This window comes from Calidris pugnax, unplaced genomic scaffold, assembly GCF_001431845.1.
Source record: "Calidris pugnax isolate Ruff unplaced genomic scaffold, ASM143184v1 scaffold265, whole genome shotgun sequence".
NCBI lineage: Eukaryota > Metazoa > Chordata > Aves > Charadriiformes > Scolopacidae > Calidris > Calidris pugnax.
Window position 1 is genome coordinate 527,205 of NW_015091061.1, and position 25,822 is coordinate 553,026.

At 53.7% G+C, this 25,822-nt stretch overlaps 3 protein-coding genes across 5 annotated transcripts in view; 1 reads left to right on the plus strand and 2 right to left on the minus strand.

The window, feature by feature from the left end:
* Positions 1-3,923: 3,923 nt before the first annotated feature.
* Positions 3,924-22,543, minus strand: UBL7 (ubiquitin like 7). 3 transcript variants are annotated; one of them, XR_001413643.1, is made up of 13 exons: positions 22,344-22,543; positions 21,969-22,180; positions 20,316-20,435; positions 19,610-19,692; positions 19,400-19,484; positions 18,748-18,805; positions 17,524-17,657; positions 16,531-16,580; positions 14,996-15,163; positions 14,168-14,290; positions 13,688-13,852; positions 7,454-7,513; positions 6,302-6,419 (listed from the first exon to the last, which is right to left on the minus strand). XR_001413643.1 is itself a non-coding variant. In XM_014956684.1 (12 exons), the coding sequence occupies exons 2-11, from the start codon at positions 22,150-22,152 to the stop codon at positions 13,715-13,717; spliced, it is 1,143 nt and encodes a 380-aa protein (XP_014812170.1). In that variant the 5' UTR covers positions 22,153-22,180; positions 22,344-22,543; the 3' UTR covers positions 3,924-3,941; positions 13,688-13,714. The 3 variants fall into 3 exon arrangements, 2 of the variants coding, with proteins under 2 accessions (XP_014812170.1, XP_014812169.1); XM_014956684.1 differs by lacking the exons at positions 6,302-6,419; positions 7,454-7,513 and adding an exon at positions 3,924-3,941; XM_014956683.1 differs by lacking the exons at positions 6,302-6,419; positions 7,454-7,513 and having other exon boundaries at positions 13,258-13,852; positions 22,344-22,542.
* Positions 22,544-23,151: 608 nt separating this feature from the next.
* LOC106896589 (actin, cytoplasmic type 5) lies at positions 23,152-25,485 on the minus strand. Its single transcript, XM_014956685.1, has 2 exons — positions 25,399-25,485; positions 23,152-24,594 (listed from the first exon to the last, which is right to left on the minus strand). Exon 2 carries the CDS (start codon positions 24,581-24,583, stop codon positions 23,453-23,455), a length of 1,131 nt encoding a protein of 376 aa, XP_014812171.1. The 5' UTR covers positions 24,584-24,594; positions 25,399-25,485; the 3' UTR covers positions 23,152-23,452.
* Positions 25,486-25,673: 188 nt separating this feature from the next.
* ARID3B (AT-rich interaction domain 3B) overlaps positions 25,674-25,822 on the plus strand; it is a 57,171-nt gene continuing 57,022 nt past the window's right edge. The window contains exon 1 of the mRNA XM_014956666.1: positions 25,674-25,809. The gene's annotated coding sequence lies outside the window, so the exon portion shown is untranslated. The remainder of the gene's footprint in view (positions 25,810-25,822) is intronic.

The window sequence follows — 25,822 nt, forward strand, 5'->3', positions numbered from 1 at the left end:
GGTCTCCCCTCAGCCTTCTCTTCTCCAGGCTCAAGAGCCCCAGCTCTCTCAGCCTTTCCTCATCAGGGAGATGCTCCAACCCCTCCATCATCTCTGTTGCCCTACACTGGACTCTCTCCAGCAGTTCCCTGTCCCTCTTGAACTGGGGAGCCCAGAACTGGAGGCAGGATTCCAGTTGTGGCCTCCCCAGTGCAGAGCAGAGGGGGAGAAGGACCTCCCTTGACCTGTTGGCCACACTCTTCCCTCTGCAGCCCAAGATTCTGTTGGCCCTCCTGGCCACAAGAGCACACAAGAGCAAAGAGCTCATTGTCATTTTGCTGCCCACCAGGACCCCTAGATCTTTCTCTTCAGAAGTTGCCTCCAGCAGGTCCACCCCTAACCTGTACTGGTGCCTGACATTTTTCTTCCCCAGGTGCAGGATCCTACACTTTTCCCTGTTGAACCTCAGGAGGTTCTTCTCTGCCCAGCTCTCCAGCCTGTCCATGTCACACTGGATGGTGGCACAGCCCTCCGGGGTGTCAGCCACCCCTCCCAGTTTGGTGTCACCAGCCGACTTGCTGAGGATACACTCTGTCACCTCACCCAGGTCATTGATGAATATATTGAACCGCACTGGACCAAGTATTGACCCCTTTTTCCTCTCACCGAGCTCCTTTAGGACTGATTGGGGCGAGTCCACCTCCCACTGACACAGAAACATCACATCATCACACAGGGCATGGAGAAGGTGACCTCAGCATTGCTGGGCGAGGTCTGAAGAGTCAGAGGACTGGCACGACACCCTGTGCAAGAAAATAACCCCGGCACCAGTCCCTCCCCACGGCAGGGCTGGCCCACAGAGACACACGAAGCGACGGAGGACGACACTGGATGGGTTTCATCAAGGAGCAGCCCAGTTTGGGAGGGGTCTGGAGAATAAGTCTGATGAGGAGAGGCTGAGGGAGCTGGGGGTGTTCAGCCTGGAGAAGAGGAGGCTGAGGGGAGACCTCATTGCTCTCTCCAACTCCCTGAAAGGAGGGTGTAGAGAGATGGGGGTCGGTCTCTTTTCTCAAGTCACAGGCGACAGGACAAGAGGAAATGGCCTCAAGTTGCACCAGGGGAGGTTCAGGCTGGAGATTAGGAAAAATTTTTTCCCTGAAAGGGTTCTCAGCCATTGGAATGGGCTGCCCAGGGAGGTGGTTGAGGCCCCATCCCTGGAGGTGTTCAAAAGACGGGTTGATGTAGTGCTGGGAGGTCTGGTTTAGTGATGGTGATGCTTTTTGTTTGTTGTGTGGGTGTCTATTTTTGTCAGTTAGGTTGACGGTTGGACAAGATGATCTTTAAGGTCCCTTCCAACCTAGAAGATTCTGTGATTCTGTTTGGGAGGAGCAAAGGAGCCAACTTCAGGGCTGTTCCAACCCTGGAGGAGTTTGCAAGAGGGTGATGAAGACAAAACAGTGCCTGAAAACAGCCAGAGACCGTGCTGTGTGTTAAATACACACAAACACCCCCTCTCTCCATCCCAAAACAAGCAGGCTCTTCTGTTGAGAGAGTTTGCTCAGGACCTTGTCCAGCCACATGCCACAGCTTCCCACAACCCCACAAAAGGAATTTGTACACAAACGATCAGATTCCAGGCACCAATCCCTCCCTGCCAAGGTTTCTGTCCACTATCAAAAACTTCCACGGCGCAAATTATGCCCAGGGTGGTTTGGTTTTGGGTTTGTTTTTTGTTTTTGTTTCTTTTTCCAGATCACACTACTCGGTTCCAACGTGGATCAGAGGCAGCTTCCTCCGAGGCATCTTGGAAAAATAAGTATGGAGCACAGATTTTCCTGAAGAGGAACAGTTTATTCACCACCGCAGAGGAGAGAGACTGCTCCAATGCTCTTAGGAAACTTCCCCTTCTCTCTGGTGTTTTTTCACTGGAGAAGAGAAGGTGTGTTAAAACATGGCTCACAACAACCTACCTATTAAGGTCAGGCCAGGAATGTGACCTTGGGAAACAACCAGTAGGTGTGATGCACTTGAACACTGGGAAATAACATATGGAAAACATTCCCAAGAACAACCACCCTCAGCCCTGATGAAAGCCAGGGATTGTGCCATCACTTCCACACACCTGACAAGAACATCTCGCTCTCTGCCTGTTACCAGCCACAGGAAAGAGAGGGACCTTTTTTTGAACGTGTCACACATCTGCATCCGTTTCCACAGCCCCTCCCCAGTAGGAGACTGGGAACCTGCATGTTTTGGCACAGGAATCCTCTCTGTTAAACCCTGCCTGCTGCAGGGTGGACTGGTGTCCTAATGACCATTACAGAGCTTTGGAAGACCAGAACTTCTACTGTTTTCCCTTGCTTTTGGGAGCAAGTTCTCATAAGCACGGACTTTGGGAGGAAAAATAAGTGAAATTCCGCTCGTTGCTTTCTTTTGGCACTGAACAACAAGTCATTCAGGCCTCAGCTGACAAAGTGAGGTGGGGAGGAAGATAAGTGGAACATTTATCAGCAAACTGTTGCCTTCTGCTTCCAACACACCAATCTTCCCCCCTGATCTCGCATTCCTCGCAGCTACCTCAGCCATCCCCTCCCCGAGCCACAACCCTGGTTGTTACTTTTCAGCCTCTCCAGGCATGTTTTTCTTTGTGCCAACTCATCTCCATCAGCTGCTGAAGCTGGACTGAGCCTGGGGGAAGAGGAGGAGGAGTTGGTGTAAGTCCCCCCTCCCAGTTCTGCCATGATGCTGAAGGACAGCAAGTAAATCTAAAGGGGTTGACCGGGTTGACCCCGAGAAGGGTCAACCAAAGGGGTTGGAAGCCCCCATGGACTAAATGCCACTTCCAGGGCTTTAAAAATGATTCAGGGAAGGGGAGAAGGAACCACGTTCCCCCAGGACATCCTTTTCATAGAATCATAGAATCGCCCAGGCCGTGAGGGACCTCCAAAGGTCATCTAGTCCCACCTCCCCGCAGTCAGCAGGGACACCCCCAACTAGACCAGGTTGCCCAGGGCCTCGTCGAGCCTCTCCTTGAATATCTCCAGGGAAGGGGCCTCAACCACCTCCCTGGGCAACCTGTTCCAGTGCTCCACCACCCTCACAGTGAAGAACCCTCTCCTCATCTCCAGTCTAGTAGGTCAACCCCTTAGATTTGCCAAGGGAAGCCTGTGCTGGAGCCATCTCACACTCAGCTCCTTGGAGAGCACCTGAGCTGGGACTCCCCTTCTTCAGTGCCACTGAAGAACCCCCCCTGGGGCTCACCCCCCAGGCAGGACCTCCCAGACCAGAGCTTCACAGCTCTCTTCACTGTTCCCAGAAGCTTCCAGAGATCCCACCCAAGGAAGAGCCTCACATAAATTCAGGCAGGACCTCCCAGACCAGAGCTTCACAGCTCTCTTCACTGTTCCCAGAAGCTTCCAGAGATCCCACCCGAGGACGAGCCTCACACAAATTCAGCTCACCTAGATGACCCCAAAGCACACCTCATTTTTTCCATTGCAAACATCCATTTGGTTGGCAAATGAGTTTCACCCAAATGCTCGTCACGTTAACGAGCGGCGCTGTCAATAAGGGATTCAGCCAGAACTCGCTGACGGAGCAGGAAAGGAGGTAAAACAGATGCACGTCGGTGATGGGAAGTGCACATCCCCCAGAAGAGGGGTGCCAAAGGCTTTATTTAAATAAACAAAACCCAACGCTGAGTCCTACCCAATTAAAAGCAAGCTCCAACAACAACAAAAAAAAGAAAGAACACAGAAATAAGCCATTTTGTTGAGACTGATCTGCCACTGATCTGCTCTATATTGATATATTGATGCCCAACAGCCCAGACTGGGGTTTGCTCACCTGAAATTCCTGATGTTTCTTTTCCTGACCCCCTGTGCTCCTCCCGCTTCCTTCCTGGCAGGGCCTGGCTCTCAGGGCAGCATCCCCAGGTGCTGCTGAGCTGGTACCACGCTCTCCTGCAGGAATGGTTAGGTTTCAGCAGGCAAAGCCTCCTCAGGAGTACCCATCCCCACAGCTCTAAGAAGGGTCCAGCACCCACCATCCCACACACAAGCTTTTCAACCCCCCCCACCGCTTTATCAGCTCCGTTAAACCCACGAGTCCTCCCTGGTAATAAGCAAATTAAGATTCCATCTCTGCAATCTGTTCTCCCCATTTCCCTGCCATAATATGGGTTTGGAATTTTCAGGCCACGGTTTTATTCTGGGAAATCAAAGCAGGGCACCTGGTCCCCCCCAAAAAGAAGCCGCTTCAAACGGCCGCCGGGAGGAAACGCCGACGCAATCTCCTGGACAGACACGAAGGAAACTACTCAGGAAAATAAACTCATTTCAAGATCCTAGAGTTGACCTTGTAGCGTTCGAGTACTTCCAGCAGCGATATCTGTCTCGCCAGGGAGTGAGAGACGTCTAAGAAATTGGTGTATCTCCTCCTCCTCCTCCTCCTCGTTCTGGCCCCTGCAAGCCAGCCCTGGGCCAACTGTTCTCCCCATTTCCCTGCCATAATATGGGGTTGGAATTTTCAGGCCACGGTTTTATTCTGGGAAATCAAAGCAGGGCACCTGGTCCCCCCCAAAAAGAAGCCGCTTCAAACGGCCGCCGGGAGGAAACGCCGACGCAATCTCCTGGACAGACACGAAGGAAACTACTCAGGAAAATAAACTCATTTCAAGATCCTAGAGTTGACCTTGTAGCGTTCGAGTACTTCCAGCAGCGATATCTGTCTCGCCAGGGAGTGAGAGACGTCTAAGAAATTGGTGTATCTCCTCCTCCTCCTCCTCCTCGTTCTGGCCCCTGCAAGCCAGCCCTGGGCCAAATGACGCAGGAGGTAAAGTGTCTGCGGCTCAGCTCTGTCCTTGGCTCCAAATCCAGAGCCTGCCTGGCGACACGAAGGCTCAGCACCACAGATTGCACCAGTTTTCTCTTTCCATCCGACACGGGAAGCCCGCCATCTCTTCCAGCAGGAGAGTGGGAACAGCTCAAGATCTCACCATGTGCTGGACCCATTTGACTTATTTTTTTTGCTCTGTGACCCGTCAAAAGCTCTTCCAAGGGACACTTGGCCCGGGCAGGGAAGAGCTCTCCTCTTTCTTCCTGCCTCCCATCTGTCCTTCCTTTAATGCAGGCTTCATGCCTGTCACCTGCTTCCTGGTCATTATGTGGCCAGATAACTCCCCACATGGCTCTCTTGGGACAGGGACTGCAGGAAGCCATAAGCAACCAGGTCACCAGCTCTTGGGAGGGGAGGAAAAGAAGAATAGGATAATGAGGTGGAGGAAGAATAAACGGGCATGAACTCATGCGAGCAGACACCAGCTGGCAGGATCTAAGGGATGATTTAATTATGCGTAATAGGAGGATCCTTTGGGATCAAAGCATTTAATGCTGGGGGAGCTCCACCTGGGAAAGGAATCCTCAGGATGGTCAGCGCTCCCACCCCTCCCTGGAACGGGGCTGGACACAAACCAGTTCAGACAAAAAAAGGTAAACAGTTTGGAAGGTTGGGGCAGAGCAAGAGCACTGCTGGGGTGGGGGGGTCACACAGCTCTGCCGTCATCGACAACCCTTTCTGCTTTAGGGACATTAAGTGACAATTTTCTACCCGATTGCCCAACTCTTCTCCGTCAAATGTTGCTGCTTCGGCGGCCACACCACTCCCAGGCACCCCCACAATTAAATCTCAGCTCTTTACTGGGACCACCACCACCCTTTTGGAGTGTGACAACCCACAAGTTACCTGTGCTGCAGTCCCAGGGCTGCGCCTCATCTCAGAATCACAGAATCTTCTAGGTTGGAAGGGACCTCAAAGATCATCTTGTCCAACCGTCACCCTCACTGACAAAAATAGACACCCACACAACAAACAAGGAGCATCATCACTAAACCAGACCTCCCAGCACTACATCAACCCCTCTTTTGAACCCCTCCAGGGATGGGGCCTCCACCCCCTCCCTGAGCAGCCCATTCCAAGGGCTGAGAACCCTTTCAGGGAAAAAAATTTTCCTAATATCCAGCCTGAACCTCCCCTGGTGTAACTTGAGGCCATTTCCTCTTGTCCTGTCGCCTGTGACTTGAGAGAAGAGACCGACCCCCATCTCTCTATGGCCTCCTTTCAGGGAGTTGGAGAGAGCAAGAAGGTCTCCCCTCAGCCTCCTCTTCTCCAGGCTGAATACCCCCAGCTCCCTCAGCCTCTCCTCATAAGACTTATTCTCCAGACCCCTCACCATCTTTGTCGCCCTTCTCTGGACCCGCTCCAGCACCTCAATGTCTTTTTTATGGTAGGGGGCCCAAAACTGGACACAGTACTCAAGGTGAGGCCTCACCAGTGCCGAGTGAGTCTCCTCCTTCCAGAGGCTGAACGTTCCTGTGGGGCACAGAGCTTGAACCCGGGGCTCAACTCCTCCCTGCGGGGTGGCCCGGAGGCTACGAGTTTATCTGTGTTCAAAGGAAAAAAAAAAATTAAATCCTGTGGGGCCTGCTAACTCTTCCCACCTGATTTCTAGCTCTAGAAGTCCCTAAACTTCAGATGAGTGGATGCTGGAAAATTCTATTAGAGATGGATCTTCCTCTTGTTCTTGCGGTTTTTCCACAGGATCTGTTCCTGCTGCAGGAAGATGGGACTCTGGCTCTGAGCCTGCATTCGATGCTTTTATCCCCCACAGCTCTCCAGCTTCTTCTCCCTCAAACCCAACACCTAAACTAACACACCCTGCTCCACAAGCAGACCACGCTCTTAAATCACCAAGGGAGGGGGAAAAAAAATAGCCTTCGAGTGATTTTGGGACAAGCTTTCTGCTTGCTGGCAGCTTGGCACACCCAAACAGCAGCTAGAGAAGCTGCGTGGTCACAAACGCTTCCCAAAATCCCTGATTTCACCTTAAAAGCTTTTGTTGGGTGGGTTTTTAATTTTCTTTCAAGTTTCCAGGCTCGGTTCAAGAGGACTAGAGCCAGGAAGCATCATGTTCAAAGCCAGCAGCTCAGGAATTGTGTTGACTTCAGGGGATGTTTATCTTCTTCCCTCTCAACTTTGCTTTTTTGCTTTGCCTACTCTTAAACACCAGCATCCTTGTAAGGCAGGAGGACACACACTACCATAAATCAAAGGATTATTCACAAACACTGCGATTTATAAATATTAGAGTACTATAAATACAGAAGAAAATACTAGGAAATAGAAATATTTTCATGGTGTGACATTTTCAGTACGTCTGTGCTTTCAGGATGTTAAGACAGAGTTAGATGCCTTAAAACAGCATGTTTTGATAGTGCTGCTCTCCAGACAGCATCACAGGGGCTCTCAGCACAGCTCCTTAAAAGGATTCTTTGATGACTGGAGTCAGAAAGCTCCCTTTTTTTTATCACTTCTAAAGAAAAACGTTGATTCATGCTAGGAAAGGGACCGAGTCCCAAGAGAGCCTGGCTTCCCAGCAGCCCACGTCCATCACCTGTCCTCATCTCTGGGCTCTCACCTCATTCCTGACCAGTCGTCCCAGCAGCAGGAAAAATTTCCTCCTTTCTCCCAAGTTTGCCTGAGGAAGAGTAAGACCAGGATTTCGTTATTGCCAAGGAAATCCCACCAGCCCTCTCTTCCCTTCGCCCTGGCACCAGCCTGTTCCTCCCCCTCCTCCCCAACCTCCACCCAGAGAGACCGCTCAGCTCGCCCTGACCCAGCACAAAGCTAATTTAAGAAGAGAAACTAAAAAAATGATTAATCTTCCTGATACTTTGGCATTCCCCACGAGGGCAAAGCTGAAAGCAGCCAGGAAAGCACCGAGACCTTTGCAGAGAAAGCAAAGTCAATGGGCACGGGGCTCTGCCAGGCAGGTTCCCTGCTCCTGTTCATGACTGAAGGAGTCATGGAGAGGGTGACCTTCACCAGTCTTCTGAATGAAGGTACCAGAGAGGAGCTGGGGGGCCAAGGTAGGTCACCCCACACTGCACCAGGGAGAAGAGGACGCATCCTGGGCTGCATCAAAAGAAGCGTGGCCAGCAGGTTGTGGGAGGTGATTCTACCCCTCTGCTCTTGTGAGACCCCACCTGGATGAGACCCCTGTGTCCAGCTCTGGAGTCCTCAACACAGGACATGGACCTGTTGGAACGGGGCCAGAGGAGGCCACGAAGATGATCAGAGGGATGGAGCACCTCTCCTATGAGGACAGGTTGAGAGAGTTGGGGGGGTTCAGCCTGGAGAAGAGAAGACTCCAAGGAGACTTTCGAGCCCCTTCCAGTCCCTCAAGGGGCTCCAGGAGAGATGGGGAGGGACTCTGGATCAGGGAGGGGAGCCCTGGGATGAGGGGGAAGGTTTTTAAACTGAAGGAGGGGAGATGGAGCTGAGATGTGGGGAAGAACTCGTTTGGTGTGAGGGTGGTGAGAGCCTGGCCCAGGTTGCCCCCAGAAGCTGTGGCTGCCCCATCCCTGGAGGGGTTCAAGGGCAGGTTGGAGGGGGCTTGGAGCAACCTGGTCTGGTGGGAAGTGTCCCTGCCCAGAGAAGGGGGTGGGACTGGATGATCTTTAAGGTCCCTTTCAACACAAACCATTGTATGATTCTGTATCCCCCAAGACATCCACAACGAGCAGGGCCATCACAACAGTCAGTCCTCTGGCTCCTGCATGATTTTGTTGGTGGATGGAGCTGGGGAAAACAGCAACGCTGGTGTGAGGTGCCCTGTTGCCTGGCCCAGACGGGGAATCAGCTCCTGTGCCGGGGTCCTGCACGCAGGGGGTCCTTCTTTGGCTGGGGGAGGGAAAGGAAGAAACCATTTATTCTGAAATACTGGAGAGGATGAGGAGAAGGACAGAGGTTTATGATGTGATCCAACAAATCACCCAAGCCCACAGCAGAGAGACCACGTCTGCACACCAGCTGATAGAATCAGAGAATGGTCTAGGTTGGAAGAGACCCTTGGGGTCATCGAGTCCAACCATCTCCCCTACTCTACAAAGTCCTCCCCTACACCATGTCCCTCAGCACTGCATCTAAACAGCCCTTAAACACAGCCAGGGATGGGGACTCCCCCCCCTCCCTGGGCAGCCTGTTCCAATGCCCGACCACTCTTTCAGTGAAAAATTCCTTCCTAATGTTCAATCTAAACCTCCCCTGGTGGAGCTTGAAGCCGTTCCCTCTCGTTCTGTCACTAATGACCTGTGAGAAGAGACCAGCACCAACCTCTCTACAGTGTCCTTTCAAGTAGTTGTAGAGAGTGATGAGGTCTCCCCTCAGCCTCCTCTTCCTCACACTAAACAGTCCCAACTCCCTCAGCTGCTCCTCATACGATTTGTTTTCCAGCCCCCTCACCAGCTTCGTTGCCCTCCTCTGCACTCGCTCCAGCACCTCCAGATCTCTCTTGGATTGAGGTGCCCAAAACTGGACACAACACTCGTGATACCTCAAACATCAGCGTCTCCTCCCGGAATAGATCTTGCCGGTTGCGTTTGCGTCACACAGGGGTAAGCTCCAGCATCATTAGGAAAGCAGAAGAAGACGGAGGTGGGCGGTCACCCAGGCTGTGGTACTGCAAAAGCCATTGGGGATGGGAAGCCTGGGAGGTTCTGCTCCGTCTCCGTTTCGCTCCTCTGCTGGAAAATTACCCCCCCGCTTTGTTCCTCATGGACACAGTCAGCTCGGGACTGTCTTAGGGAAAAAAGAGACGAGGTGGAAACTGTGGAAAAGCCATCAAAGCAACCAAAGTGGAAAAGCAGGGGCACACGTGGTGGTGAGGAACCTAGAGGCCAGCCAAATCGCCAACCCTCTGCTGGCGTCCGCGACGCGCCAGCGCTGACGGTCAAGCAGCAGAAGAAATAACAAGATTATCAAAAACACAGGGGGGACAAACAGCTGCTCCTGTTACTTCTGAGAGCAGAACATCCAGTGTCACTGCTTCCCTTTGTCAGCTCTGTTCCAGGCAAAGGAGGAACTAAACGAAACATTTCTCTTTGATGTCAGAAGCAGAAAGTTCCTATTGAAGGCGCTTACGTCGGGGAACCGCGCTCTGACCTCCACGTCTTCCAAAAAGGTCAGCCAAGCACCTCCCAGGCCACAGAGGCTTGGCTGGGGAACAGAGAGTGGTGGAGGTTGGGCAGAAGACAGATAAAGTGAGATCCAGAAGAATGGAGGCACCTCAAACCCAAGCATAGAAATCGCGAGGAGGGGAAGGTGCCAGGGCAGTGGCACCAAGGATGGACCACGGGTCTGGACATCTCCTGGAGTCATTCCAGGTTTGTTCTGGCATCTCCCTTGGGATTTAGGCTCCTCCACTGACTGTGGAAGTCAGGACAACTGGTTTGGAGAAGACTAGTCCTCACACTACCACCCCATAAGCCACATTCAGGCTACTAACCCCAGGCAAAGGGCCTCTCCAAATGAGCATGTGCCTCCTGCAGCCTCCCCCCAGCCAGCAACACACTGTATAATATATAAACTAAAAGAGGGAAGATTTAGACTAGGTATCAGCAAGAAATTCTTTACAATGAGAGTGGTGAAATGCTGGTGCTGGTTGCCCAGAGAGGTGGTAGATGCATCTTCCCTGGAAACATTCAAGGTTTGAGCAACCTGATCTAGTTGAAGATGTCCCTGCTCATTGCAGGGGGATTGGACTAAATGACCTTTGAAGGTCCCTTCCAACCCAAACTATTCTATTCTATTCTATTTCTGCTCTCCCCCAGCAGAGGCTGCACTGGCTGAGACACAGAGGTGGCTGCCAGCGTGGTGTTCATCCCAAATCTGAGAGGCAGGAAGCACTCAGCCATCAGAGCAGGCCATGCCCTGGCTGCTGCAGAGCCAGTTCTGAGCCACTCTGAGCTTCCCGCTCTCCTACAAGAGCTGCATCAAAGTTTCCCCTTCACAGAATCACAGAATCACAGAATCTTCTGGGTTGGAAGGGACCTTAAAGATCATCTTGTCCAACCGTCAACCTAACTGACAAAAATAGACACCCACACAACAAACAAGGAACATCATCACTAAACCAGACCTCCCAGCACTACATCAACCCGGCTTTTGAACCCCTCCAGGGATGGGGCCTCAACCCCCTCCCTGGGCAGCCCATTCCAATGGCTGAGAACCCTTTCAGGGAAAACATTGTTCCTAATATCCAGCCTGAACCTCCCCTGGTGCAACTTGAGGCCATTTCCTCTCGTCCTGTCGCCTGTGACTTGGGAGAAGAGACCGACCCCCGCCTCTCTACACCCTCCTTTCAGGGAGTTGGAGAGAGCAATAAGGTCTCCCCTCAGCCTCCTCTTCTCCAGGCTGAATAACCCCAGCTCCCTCAGCCTCTCCTCATAAGACTTATTCTCCAGACCCCTCACCATCTTTGTCACCCTTCTCTGGACCCGCTCCAGCACCTCAATGTCTTTTTTATGGTAGGGGACCCAAAACTGGACACAGTACTCAAGGTGAGGCCTCACCAGTGCCAAGTACAGGGGGACCATCACCTCTCGGGCCCTACTCCCCACGCTGTTCCTGACACAGGCCAGGATGCTGGTGGCCTTCTTGGCCACCTGGGCACACTGCTGGCTCCTGTTCCTTCTCCTCCTTCTCCTCCTCCATCACCAGCCCTGCAGGTGCTAGGCAGAGCTTCTCTTCCCATCCCTGCAGCTCTAAATTTAATTTCCCTGTGTTGCTGAGCACGTCTATTCTAGGCAGGCAAAGGCAAAGGCGAGAGGAGGGAAGCGAAGCGCACGCATCCGCCGCGTCGTGAGCGACAGCGCTGCCAAGTTCTGCTCCGCTCGCGCCGGTTCGGAGCGAGAACGTGTCTGCTGCAGCTCTCCCAGCCAAGTGCTGCAGGTTTGCCAGAGAAATGAAGAGAAAAGTTCTCCCCCCTCTACAAAATTCACAATTATCTGGGGCATCGGGGAGAAGCAGAAATAGCCCTTAGAGCAGAAGGGAAATTATTAAGGCAAAACGCGGGTCGGCGAAAGCGATGAAATCCTAAGAGGAAGGTCAGCACTGAAAAGAAATACTATTTTGGGACACTGAGAACTCTCCAAGCTGGCCTAAGCTGAGAACTCATGGGGGACAGCAAAGCATACTGGTGGTACTGGTCCCCCAAAGCAAGTCCTGCTGGCCCCGAGAGCCCATAAATGCTTTTCCAGCTCTGGGAGGCAGCATCTGCGATACGGCTAATCCTCAGTTAGCCCAGGGAGGATTGAGGGCTGACCCACAGCGGGGAAGGGAGGGAGGATGCTGTGCAGGCACTATCTGCTCCCCCAGCAAAGCCAAGAGGGCAGGGACAGGAACAAACAAATCTGTTTTCATGCCTATCAGAAAAATCAGGGCCATCATCTGGGTTTCCAAAGCAAGTAAGGAGGGCAGTAACCCGGAAGGGCGTACGGAGCCAGGAAAGCCGGTGACATCCATCCCATCTTATCTCCCCCATATTGAAAAAAAATCAAAACAGACCCTCCCCTCCCGAGAGATTTAATCCTCTAGACAGGATTAAAGTCCTGGACAGAACAATCCAGCGTTCGCTGGGCGATAGCTGAGATGGTATCAGAGAAAGGAGCCCAGCCCTCGGAGAGGAACGGGAGGGGAGCGCGGGCAGCCCGAAGGCAGGAAAGCATTTTCTGCTTGTAGCTTCCCTGCTAACTCAGGCTGGCATTTCAGGCAAAGCAGCTCCCATCATTTTCATGCCTCGTTAATCTCAGCGGTGCGATGGGAGCGATGCCAAGCCCAGTTCCGGTTCTGCCTTCTTCCCTCAGCTCTCCCTGACAGCAATGAAGAGGCAAACGCCTTCCATCGCCTTCGCAACTCGGGGCTTGGGCAACTCACAACGCGGCACGTGGGATCAGAAAACACTTGCAAAACACCAGCTGCAGCCAGAAGAACCAGTGTCAGAGACAAGGCGTTTCTCCCGAGTCGTTTGGTGACACCTCATGCTGTTTGGCAACCACCTCAACCCTCGTGCTAGTCATTTATCATCACCCCGTGGTGGCCATGAACACCTGCACCCTTGTTCTTGTCTTAGGGGACCCTACCAGCCTCACCCAACACAACCAAGAAGGGGTTTCTGCTAAGGAGGAGACACGAGCACCTTCTTGGAGAACATCTGCAGGACAAACAGCTCTTTTGTCTTGGCCTAACTCAGGACAGGACGCTCCAAAGCGGGTCTGCTGTGCCCCAAACACTGCTCTCCTGATAGGTAGAGCTTTGCTCTGGGAGAGGAGAGCCATCTGCTGGCAAAAATAACAGCCCAATAATAGGCAAAGCATCTTCCTCCAGTTCCCTTCACCCAAGGAGCACGATCTGGAGCACAACGTGGGACACATCACAACAGGCAAGTGAATAGAGTCCGTTTAATACAAACACAGAGGGACCACAACACCAAAACAAGCAGAACTGAGGCACGTCAGGCGGGCAGGAATGAAACAACAAGCAGGAGAAGGTGTTGACAGATCTAAGAGTGCAGAACCGTAGGTTCCACATCTCCCCAACACACACAGCCACCTCTTTTTCCAGAGCTGGACAAAGTTCTGAGGTCTCATCGCTGGTGGCCAGGAGGAGGAGGCTGGTGAGAAGAAGCTGGAGCTGGAGGAGCCGCCCTGGGCATGGTCAGGGCTCTCAACCAGGAGCACGCTGCCCAACCACGAGGAGAAGAGAGGCCACCTCGACTGCTCCACGCTGCACAGAGGAACCCCAGGGCACAGAAGAGTTTTTCGGGGCCAAATCCCAGCCCCAGGAATGTCCCAGCTGCCTCAGTGCCACTCACCAGTCCAGCCTCTCCCATCCAGAAAAGCTAAGGAGCCCCACCAGCGAAGATGAGCTCCAGGGCAGCCTGAATGTCCCCTCCTGTGGCTTGCAGGGCCCGGAGACTCAGCTCATCATCGTGGATGCCCATATCTCGCAGCTGCTGAAGCTGTGGTTGCCACTGGCTCTACAGAGAGAAACCAAAGGTAGGTGCAAAAGTCCAAGCAGAAACAAAACAGCTTTCTCCACAGCTCACTCTTCCATGCTGGCTTCTCCCACCTCTCTCCACCTCACAAGTACAACGCTAAGCGCGCAAACAGATTTTGAAAGCTCTAAGTCTTGGGGCAAACTCCCCAAATCCACCAGCCCACCACTCCCGTGGGTCTACCATGGCTCCCTGCAACCACCACTTCTCCAGCTCCACAGGAGGTGGCTGGAAGAAGCACCTCCACCCTCCAACATGGAGTTTTCTTGGGGTCCCAAAGGAAGAAGGAAGTCTGACCTGCAGGCTGGGCTGCCCTGAGGCCTGCAGGGCGTGCTGCAAGGCCTGGCTGAAGAGGTCGTTGGTGATGGGCGTTCCTGACTGGACACTGGAGGACATCGGGGAGGTCCCAGAGGAGTGACCCTAGGAGGAATTGAGTTGTGTATAGATCAGGAGGCTTAGAATCATAGCATTGCCCAGGTTGGAAGGGACCTTTCAGATCGTCAAGCCCAACCATCAACCCAACACTGACAAAACCCACCACTAACCCATGTCCCTCAGCACCACGTCTGCCCAGCTTTTAAATACCTCCAGGGATGGGGACTCCACCACCTCCCTGGGCAGCCCATTCCAAGGCTTGATAACCCTTTCAGTGTAAAAATTCTCCCTAACCTCCATCCTAAACCTCCCCTGGTGCAACTTGAGGCCATTTCCTCTTGTCCTTGGGAGAAGAGACCAACCCCCACCTCAACACACCCTCCTTTCGGGCAGTTGTAGAGAGTGAGAAGGTCTCCCCTCAGCCTCCTTTTCTCCAGGCTGAACGTTTTCAGCTCCCTCAGCCTCTCCTCAAACACTTGTCGTCAATACAACCTTCTTTCGGGCAGCTGTAGAGAGTGAGAAGGTCTCCCCCTCAGCCTCCTTTTCTCCAGGCTGAACGTTCCCAGCTCCCTCAGCCTCTCCTCAAACACTTGTCACAGCAATGTCTTCTGAACCCCCACTTCCACACCTCCCCAAGCCCGTATGAAGACCCCAACCATAAGAAAATAAACCAGCGAGGACTTCCAGACCGGAGCTGGGATTGTGCTCGCTCAAGTGCTGGTTTTTCACCCCAGGAGGATGCCCTCGTACCTGGGTGCCAGGGGTGGGGGTGTGGGAGCTGCTCTCTGGGGTGCTTGCCAGTGCCAGGGCAGTTGCCAGCTCGCTCTGGGTGATGGGTCGGGGTCCTGCAGCCCCGGCGTAGCCGAGGGAAGCCGGGCGGGAGCCAGAAGTGCTGCTGGACGGGGTAGATCTTGTGCTCTGTGTGGAGGAAACAAAACCAACACCCACCACTAGTGTCAGTGTGATCCAACTCGTGCACTCACTCCTTCCCAGAGATCCCTCTCAGCAAAACTCACAAGCCCAGAACTTTTCAAAAAAATAAAGGTGACAGAATCACAGAATCTTAGTGGTTGGAAGGGACCTCTGAGATCATCGAGTCCAACCACAAAAAAAAAACAAACCAAAAAAACAACCAAACAAATACAAAACACACCACACCAAACGGCCACCAAAAACACCGCACCCACCAACTAAACCCCACACTCAACACCTCACCATAAACCAATAACCTTGGGCACTAGAGCATGCCCTGAAGAGCCATGTCTATACGTTTCTTAAATCCCTCCAGGGATGGTGACTCCACCACCTCCCTGGGCAGGCTGTTCCAGGGCCTGACCACTCTCTCAGTAAAGTAGTTCTTTCTAATATCTAATCTAAACCTCCCCTGCCCCAACTTCAGACCATTTCCTCTGGTCTTGTCGTTCGTCCTTTGGGAGAAGAGGCCAACACCTGCCTCTCTACACCCTCCTTTCAGGTAGTTGTAGAGGGCAATGAGGTCTCCCCTCAGCCTCCTCTTCTCCAAACTAAACATGCCCAGTTCCCTCAGCCTCTCCTCTGGGACCTGCTTTTTTTCACCCACAAACTCAGCCATTACAAAGCCATGGAAACCGGCACTAAACCTGATCGTAAATCAGCTTCACTGAATTTCACTGAATTTTAGAGTTGGAAGGGACCATAGAGATCATCTAGTCCAACCCCCCTGCTAAAGCAGGACCACCCAGAGCTTGTCAGAGCATGTTACTCAGGAGCATCCAGGTGGGGCTTGAAAATCTCCAAGGAAGGGGACTCCACACCCTCCCTGGGCAGCCTGTTCCAGGGCTCTGCCACCCTCAAAGTGAAGAAGTTCTTCCTTATATTCAAGTGGAACCCTTTATGTTCCAACTTGTGCCCATTGCTCCTTGTCCTCTCACTGGGAACCACTGAAAAGAGTCTGGTTCCCTCTTAAACACAAAGTGTTATTGGTCTATAACACAGCAATTAACCACCAACAGGCAATTTTTTGGCCTAAACAGTTAATTTCTCTTTACAAAAGACTTTGTCCTTTGGAGAGAAAAGCTTTTCTACGTTACAAAACATTCATGTCCTCTCAGCCACACTCTGCTGCACACAACCCTGGCCCTGTGTCAATTTGGCTACATCTTCACAACAACCACAGGAGCCAGAGCAGCTCCTGCTCTGCTTGAGACAGCAAATAAAAAAACCCCACTTTTGGAGTCTTTAAGGACTACAAGTTAAACCCATATTACAAATCCAAAACAGCCGTTCCGCCCAAGCTGGACGCTTACCTGATGGAAGTCATCTTCATCATCAGAGAGACCTTCAAAGAGAAAGCCACCTGCAAAAGAAAGGAGAAACAACATGGAGAAAAGGGGGTGCTGGCAGGAGTCAGGCACCAGGTGAGCATCCTGTGGAGGCCTGGGTGGCCCAACAGCCAGGTTCAGCCACACTTGGCACCCTGGTTAGGAGTTAGGCCTCAGCACCAACCAGTCCAGGTCAGTGCAGCAGGTCAGTGAAAGGCAGGTCAGGCCCATCGTTTGCATGAAAAAAGAGGCCAGAGCACTCTGGTACCAACAGTCGTTGGTTGGGAGAGGCCCAGAGGAGGAATTGTCCCAGATGAGCCTCACACAGCACAAAAATCAACCAACCACAGCACATGGAAACTAAACCTCTTCTCATAGAATCACAGATCTTTCAGGGTCAAACCCTTCCCCCCTCCTTCTAGGGCTCCCCTCCCTGATCCAGAGTCCCTCCCCATCTCTCCTGGAGCCCCTTGAGGGACTGGAAGGGGCTCTAAGGTCTCCCTGGAGCCTTCTCTTCTCCAGGATGAACCCCCCCAACTCTCTCAGCCTGTCCTCCGAGCAGAGGGGCTCCAGCCCTCCCAGCATCTCCTGCCCCTCTGCTGGACCCCAGCTTTCCCCCAACTTCATCCTCAGCAAGGGGCAAAGAAGCTTCTCCCCAAAAGCTGTAGGGTCTAGAGGGACGGCCTCCCTCCAGACTAGTAGAGAACAACTCAACCCTTTTGATAAAACAGTGTTTTACCATCTCTTCTCCAGGCTGAACCCCCCCAACTCTCTCAGCCTGTTCTCCCAGTAGAGGGGCTCCAGATCTCCCGGCATCTCCACGGCCTCCTCCAGCCCTGTTCCAACAGCTCCATGTCCTTCCTTTCCTTTCCTCCCAGCCTGATTAATAACTGCGTCAGCCCAGCCCAGATTTTATCTGCAAATCCTGCAGCACAGCAGCTCTGCAGGTTCCTCACCCATCTGTGCAGCTGAACGTACCTGGCATGTCCCGGTAGGAGCCAGAGGACATGCCCCGGGAGGAGGTCTCTGGGGCTGGAAGAGGAGTGCTGCCAGCCACCGAGTGCAGAACAAGGACAATGGCATTCACAAGGGCAGGGTGGGCTGGGATCAGCCTGGGGAGAAAGAGAAGAAGAAGAAGAAATCACCTACACGGGGAAACTAAGAAATCAGCAGCTCGAGAGCAGCAAAGAACCGATGTCAGGAATGGCAGAGCCATCCTCGCTGGTTGTGGCAGCACCATCTCAGACACAGCCTTTGGCTGTCCAGCCACAGACACCTCCCCACCGTGTTCCACAGAGTCACAGAAGGCTATGGGGTTGGAAGGGACCTCTGGAGATCATCTCCTCCAACCCCCTGCCAGAGCAGGGCCACCCAGAGCAGGTCCCACAGGAACGTGTCCAGGTGGGGTTTGAATGTCTCCAGAGAAGGAGACTCCACCACCTCCCTGGGCAGCCTCTGCCAGGGCTCTGCCACCCTCAAAGTGAAGAAGTTCCTCCTCATGTTGAGATGGAACTTCTCATGTTCAAGTTTGTGCCCGTTTCCTCTTGTCCTGTCCCTTGGCACCACTGGAAAAAGCCTGGCCCCATCCTCCTGACACCCACCCTTGAAGTATTTATAGGTGTTGATCAGATCCCCCCTCAGCCTTCTCTTCTCCAGATTAAAAGCCCCAAGTCCCTCAGCCTTTCCTCAGCAGAGAGATGCTCCAGGCCCTTCATCATCTTTGTAGTCTCTGCTGTCCCCTCTCCAGCAGTTCCCTGTCCTTCTGGAACTGGGGAGCCCAGAACTGGTCCCAGTGCTCCAGATGGGACCTCCCCAGGGCAGAGCAGAGGGGCAGGATGACCTCCCTCCACCTGCTGCTCACACTCTTCCATATGCCCCCCAGGACACCGTTGGCCTTCCCATTGAGTACATCTGCCATATGCTCTCACAGAAGCAACTCCCTACTGGGAGCAACCAGATCAGGATTTGAGCCCCTGATTTAGATGCAATCATGGTCCTGTCTCCCACTAAATTTCCTCTGCTCCAAGCCAACAGCAGAGACAGACGTGTACCAAAGTCCCCTCTTCCCTGCTGCTGAGGAAGAAGAGTCCCATCCTGCATTCCTGGCCAGGGGGGAGCTCTCCCAACCCAGAGAGAAGTGATTTCATGCAACAGTGTGACAAAGGCATGGCTTAGTCACTGCCTCTGCGTGTGTCAACTCACGTGTCCAGCATGTTGGGGTCTGCAAACACCGAAAAGAGATCCTTGTCCTGTAGGACTCCTGGGAGGGACCAGGAAACACGAGGAGTAAGTAAAAGACAGGATACCAGAAACAGGAGCCAGTCAAGCAAGAACCATGGAAAAAACCCACAAGAATTAATTGTTTTTCAGGAACTGAGTCACTAGCAGACACCGTAAATACTCCATTATTGTTCTCTCTGAAATATTTTACGTCTTCCTGGGGTGACACTTGATCACAGCCACGCACACTCAAGGGATGGGGCTTTCCCAGTGCAGGTTGTGCTCCAGCTCCCCCAGTTTCACCTTAAGGTGGCAACCCACAGCGAGGTGTCAAAAGAGCTGGTAACATCCTAGGCCAGAACAAACTAGATTTAGTGAATGTTTTTGTAACACTTTGCAGCAGGGAAAAAACCATCCATCCCCACTGCTCTCCTTTGGGCCCCGCGTTCTCTAATCCTTTCCAAGGCAGTGCCCAAACCCAAACATTACCAACTTACTCCTACGCTCCACAAAGGAACCAAAAAAAGACACTTTCTGCAGAGAAGGGGAACTCTCCCTTCCCCATCTCAGGAGTTAAATAAACACTGACTATATTTGGCTTTCCTCAGCCCCTCTGGCTCACATCTGGACTCACCCAAAGCAACAGGGTCGCTGCTGAGGCCAGGAGTAGCTACGATGATCTGATCCAGCGACTCCTTGTTCCCCAGCATTTTGAAGACCTGCCAGAGGAATGAGAGCAGATCTGCAGCATCACGCAACAAAGCTCCTCTCAAGGACTCTCTTCACAGAAGAGGGGACAGACAGAAAGACACCCAGACAGCAAAGGATGAAGCCCCCCACTCACTGCATCTCTGTAGGCAGGACTGCTGTGCAGGGTGGTGTGAAGGACCCGGAACTCTCGTACTGCTGCCACCTTATCCACAGGCTCTGAGGAGGAAAAATAACAGAAAAGAACATGGTTGTCCCTCTGTCAGCTTCACGAGCCATTTTACACACTGCTGGGACTCTCACTTGATTCTTTAATTGCCCTGGATTCGACTGACCAAGAGAGGAAGGGCACAGAATAGTGACTGGGAGTGTCTCTGTACATTTACCACAGTGTAACAGGGAACCACGCTCTCAGCTTCCAGATACATAAAAATATACAGATATACCCTCCTACACATACAAAAAAGAGCTGGATTAAAGTAACAACTCAAAACTAACTCGGGCAGACCAGGAACACACACAAGCCTGCTCATTCCTCAAGCTGAGTAACCGGTCACATTGTTCCTGATTCTCTGGCAACACCCTAAAATTGGCCACAGTCGATTAAGGGATATTCACTCTCCCCATTACAAAGCTCATTCCCAGCAAGAAAAGATAACACCCATTTGCTGCTGTCAGAGGTGAAGAGCTCCCACACAAACATAAGGATCAATTCCTCCTCCTAACCCCACATCAGCCCCCCAGAAACAAATCACGAGAGAAGCTGTTCCTCGGTCACCAAACACGGCCTGAAGAGACCTGAGGGGTAACCCACGCCATCTCCTTCTCCTCCTCCTCCTCACCTGGCTTCTGGTCAGGCTCAGGCCAGCTCTTGCGCAGGACATGAACAGTGGAGCCAGACTGGATGCCATAAAAATCAAGTGTCTGGTCATCCCTCAGTTTACGGCCACAGTAGATCAGATCTAGGAGAGAGAGAAACACATAAAATCCCCGGAGAGGGACTTTTTGTCAGGAAGTGCAGTGACAGGACAAGGGGTAATGGTTTTAAATTGGAAGAGGGGAGATTTAGATTAGATACCAGAAAGAAATTCTTTACTATGAGGGTGGTGAAGCACTGGAACAGGGTGCCCAGGGAAGCCTCATCCCTGGAGGGGTTCAAGGGAAGGTTGGATGGGGCTTTGGGCAACCTGGTCTGGTGGGAGGTGTCCCTGCCCAGGGCAGGGGGTTGGAACTCAATGATCTCTAAGGTCCCTTCCAACTCTAACCATTCTATGATTCTATAAGAATAAGGATTCTATAAGAATAAGGTTTTTAAGAACTGAGGGCAGTCTGAGGGTATCTACTGCAGGCTCAGAAAGGGCCTGGGGTTTTTAAGAACTGAGGGCAGTCTGAGGGTTATTGCTCTGCCTCTGTAGCTTCCTTCCTCTGCTCCACAGCACAGGGATGTCTTAACGCAGGGAAATCATGGAGCTGAGATTCAGGGAGGAAATCACAGAGTTGAGGATCACAGAACATGACTTTGCCACCTCCTTTAGAATCACAGAATGATACAGGGTCAGAAGGGACCTCTGGAGATTATCCCCTCCAACCCCCTGCCAAAGCAGGGTCACCCAGAGCAGGTTAGACAGGAGCACGTCCGGGTGGGTTTGATATCTCCGGAGAAGGAGACTCCACCACCTCTCTGGGTGGCCTCTTCCACCCTCACAGGAAGGAAGATTTTCCCCCATGTTCAGACAAAATGTCCTATGTTCCAGTTTGTGCCTGTTGCCCCTTGTCCTGTCCCCGGGCACCACTGAGAAGAGTCTGACACCATCCTCTTGCCTCTTTAGATATTGCTCAGCATCAATGAGATCCCCTCTCAATTTTCTCTTCTCCAGACTAAAAAGACCCAAATCCCTCTCTTCCTCATAAGGGAGATGCTCCAGGCCCCTCATCATCTTTGTAGCCCTCTGCTGTCCCCGCTCCAGCAGTTCCTTGTCCTTCTGGAACTGGGGAGCCCAGAACTGGTCCCAGAGCTCCAGATGCAACCTCACCATGGCAGAGTAGAGGGGAAGTATAACATCCTGGACCTGTTCACCACACTTTTCAATGCACCCCAGGACACCAGAAGGGCTCATAAGAGATCTCACAAGGACACGTTGGTGTCGGCAAGTAAAAAAATTTCTTAACAAGGGCACTGCCGCTGCAGGACACAAGCAAAAACAGAACATTTGGTGTTGGCAAGTAAAATTTTTTAACAAGGGCACCGCCGCTGCAGGACACAAGCAAAAACAGAACAAACCACCTAAATACTACTCATACCAAGACTGCTGGAGCGTAGCAGGGGCTCTGGACCAAGCTTGGAACCCCCAAGCCGTGCTACCTGGTTGCACCAAGACTCCCCCCGCTGCCCAACACGACTAATAACAGGATGTTTGTGTCCCGGCTGCAGCAAGGAGAGCAAGAGGGTGGCCTCAAGCGGCAGGACTTTAACACGACCCACGCAGGGCACCTACCGATGAGCTCGGGGTCCGGGACGGACTCCTGCAGTTTGCCGGTGATGAGCTGCTTGAGGTAAGAGATGCTGCACCCACCCAACGGGCACTCTCCCAGCTCCGTCTCCGGCAACCGTAAGATGGATTTGGGAGCCAGGGGCTGATCCGCCAGCTTCACGGCGATGTGCCACTCCGGCAGGGCCATGGCAGCCTCCCCTCAGGCCCAGAAAGCTCTGGAAAGGCAGGAAAACAAATGAAAGGGAGATTCTCCCCCAGCCAAACAAAAAAATAATAATAAAAAAAACCCAAACTTATAATAAATTTGCTGGGGAAGCACGTAGGAAACTCACAGGAGGCCCGACCCCCAAGGCACAGCCGCGCTTTTCAGGCTCCTACCTCAGCCTTAGGCCACAGCGGGGAAGGCAGCAACACCCCTGCGGGCCTCACCGCCCAGCCGAGGGGGAAGAGAAGCCAAGAGCAAGGCCCGACGCGATTCTCCCCGGCAGGCACATCCCCCAGCCCCTAAAACCCCCGTTTCCCGGCACAGAGAGGGTGGAGATGAGGGGCTGCCCCCCCAAAAACACCCTCAGCAACTGCCCCTCAGCTCCCAGCCGCCCGCAGCCCCGGGACGCACCGGAAGCGGAAGTGCTGTCCGGCCGCAGCGGTGCGCGCTGGGAAATGGAGTCCGCCAGAGAAAGGCGGGGCCGTAGTACTAAGAAGGCCGCCCATTGGCTGGCCCTACCGCGCCCAGCCAATAGGCGACCGGCTGGGGGTTTAAAAGGGGGAGCGCGGCGGGCGGCGCCGTGAGGGCGCTGGGTCGCCACATCGTCTCCCGCCGCTCCCCCCCCGCCATCCCAAAAAAGGCGAAGCCGCCGCTTCCCCCGGTCACCAAAACATCTGCCAAGGGCCCGGCTTTTTTGTGACAAGAAGAGCTGTTTGCGTTCTAAAAAAAGCCGCCTTACCATGAAAGTCCAGGCCGGCCGCGGCGGCCACATACCAGCCGCGCTTCCCTCCCCGACAGCCCTGGAAAGGGCCCGCGGCTTCCAAAGGTGCCCTTACATGGTTTAGAAAATAAGAGTTTTGGGGGTAAACACTCCGCTAAGTCAGTGTGTGTCAAGGTCGGAGTCCAAAATTACATACGGGGCAGGAAATTCCCCGCCGTGAGGAGACACGAGCCCACCCCAAAAGAAGGCAAAAGAACCACTTGTGGTTTTTAAGCCTAAGAAGTTTATTTGTTTTCCTACAAAGGAGTCAGTTGTGACAAACCTAAAGGTGACAAGTCTAAACTTTAGTGTTATCCTACCAGTGTTAACATAGGAGAAGCGAGCAAGCCTCCAGAGGAGGAGGAAGAGGAGGAGGAGCAGCTTAAGCCAGCCCCAGGAGAACTACAGCCTACACTCGGTACCTCAACACATTGGGTTAAAACACAAACTAATTAACAGTCGAACAATTCTGGTCCAACGGAGGAGAAGGTTGACACCTCGGGTGACTGCCAGCAGCCCCTCTTAGAAGCACTTGCGATGGACGATGGAAGGGCCGGACTCATCGTACTCTTGTTTGCTGATCCACATCTGCTGGAAGGTGGAGAGAGAGGCCAAGATGGAGCCCCCGATCCAGACGGAGTATTTCCGCTCCGGTGGGGCGATGATCTTGATCTTCATGGTGCTGGGTGCCAGGGCGGTGATTTCCTTCTGCATCCTGTCAGCGATGCCGGGGTACATGGTGGTACCCCCAGAGAGAACGGTGTTGGCGTACAGGTCCTTCCTGATGTCCACGTCGCACTTCATGATGGAGTTGAAGGTGGTCTCGTGGATGCCGCAGGACTCCATGCCCAAGAAGGAAGGTTGGAAGATGGCCTCAGGGCATCGGAAACGCTCGTTCCCGATGGTGATCACCTGCCCATCTGGCAGCTCGTAGCTCTTCTCCAGGGAGGAGGAGGAGGCAGCTGTGGCCATCTCCTGCTCAAAGTCCAGAGCGACGTAGCAGAGCTTCTCCTTGATGTCCCTCACAATCTCTCTCTCGGCCGTGGTGGTGAAGCTGTAGCCCCGCTCCGTGAGGATCTTCATGAGGTAGTCGGTGAGGTCACGGCCAGCCAAGTCAAGACGTAGGATGGCGTGGGGCAGCGCGTAGCCCTCATAGATGGGCACAGTGTGGGTGACCCCATCCCCAGAGTCCATGACGATGCCGGTGGTGCGGCCGGAGGCATAGAGAGACAGCACGGCCTGGATGGCGACATACATAGCTGGGGTGTTGAAGGTCTCAAACATGATCTGGGTCATCTTCTCCCGGTTGGCCTTGGGGTTCAAGGGGGCCTCAGTAAGAAGGACAGGGTGCTCCTCTGGGGCAACGCGCAGCTCGTTGTAGAAGGTGTGATGCCAGATCTTCTCCATGTCATCCCAGTTGGTGACAATGCCGTGCTCAATGGGGTACTTCAGGGTGAGGATGCCCCTCTTGCTCTGGGCTTCATCCCCTACATAGCTGTCCTTCTGCCCCATGCCCACCATGACACCCTGGTGCCGGGGGCGTCCCACAATGGAGGGGAACACAGCACGGGGGGCATCATCCCCTGCAAAGCCTGCCTTGCACATGCCAGAGCCATTGTCCACCACCAGGGCAGCGATCTCCTCATCAGCCATGCTGACCGGGCCTGAGGTGAGCAGGGACACAGAAATGTCACCGAGCCCCTCCCCAGAGGGAACACAGCAGGAACATCAAGGAGCCCTGAAACTATGGAGCCCCCACATCCTATACACTAGGAAGGAATTAATATACTAGGAAGCCTCAAAATACACAGATAGAGAATGGTTCAGGTTGGGAGGGACCTTAAAGATCATTGAGTTCCAACCCCCTGCCCTGGGCAGGGACACCTCCCACCACACCAGGTTGCTCCAAGCCCCCTCCAACCTGGCCTTGAACCCCTCCAGGGATGGGGCAGCCACAGCTTCTCGGGGCAACCTGGGCCAGGCTCTCACCACCCTCACAGCAAAGAAGTTCTGCATCACATCTCAGCTCCATCTCCCCTCTTTCAGTGTCAAACCCTTCCCTCTCCTCCTAGGGCTCCCCTCCCTGATCCAGAGTCCCTCCCCATCTCTCCTGGAGCCCCTTGAGGGACTGGAAGGGGCTCCAAGGTCTCCCTGGAGCCTTTTCTTCTCCAGGCTGAACCCCCCCAACTCTCTCAGCCTGTCCTTACACACATAACCCCTAAGGGGATAAAGGCAGACCCTCAACTGCTCCCCAGGGAGCTGAGGGGACCCCCCCAACACACACCCAACACCCCCCCTCCATCGCAGACCTGAGGGAACAAAGGAAGGCCCAGCCATGACTCACACACCCACCCACCCTTCCCGCCTTTCCTCAAAGCGGGGGGGCCTAAGGGGGCAGGAGAGACCTGACCAACCCCCAGAGGAGGGAGGAGACCCCCCCTCAGGTGACCCAGCGCCTCAGCCCTCACCTGCACGCGCTCCCTCCGCCTCTACCGGTGTCTCCTCAGCGACTGCCCGCCCGGGCCTCGCGCGCCGCCTTTTATACCCCCCGGAACCGGAAGCCGGCCCCCTTCCCGACCCCCCTCCCTCATTGGCTGGCGGACGCTTCGCTCCCGCCTACTTTCCCTTTCCCGTCGCCGTTTCCGTTGCCGGGGCCGTACCCGGAAGCGGGGCGGGAGCTTCCGGTGGTGGGGAACCGCCTCCGCCGCCCCGTTTCCGGGCTGAGGAGGGGCGGCGCGGGGAAAGAGTTGAGGGGAAGGGAAGGAGGAGGAGGAGGAGGAGGAGGGAGGGGAGGAAAAGGGAAGAGGCTGCGCTACGGGCGGAGCCGAGGAGGCCGCGCTACGGGCCGGCAGCGACCTGCTCCCGGGGCCTGTGTGGAGGTAACGGCTCTGG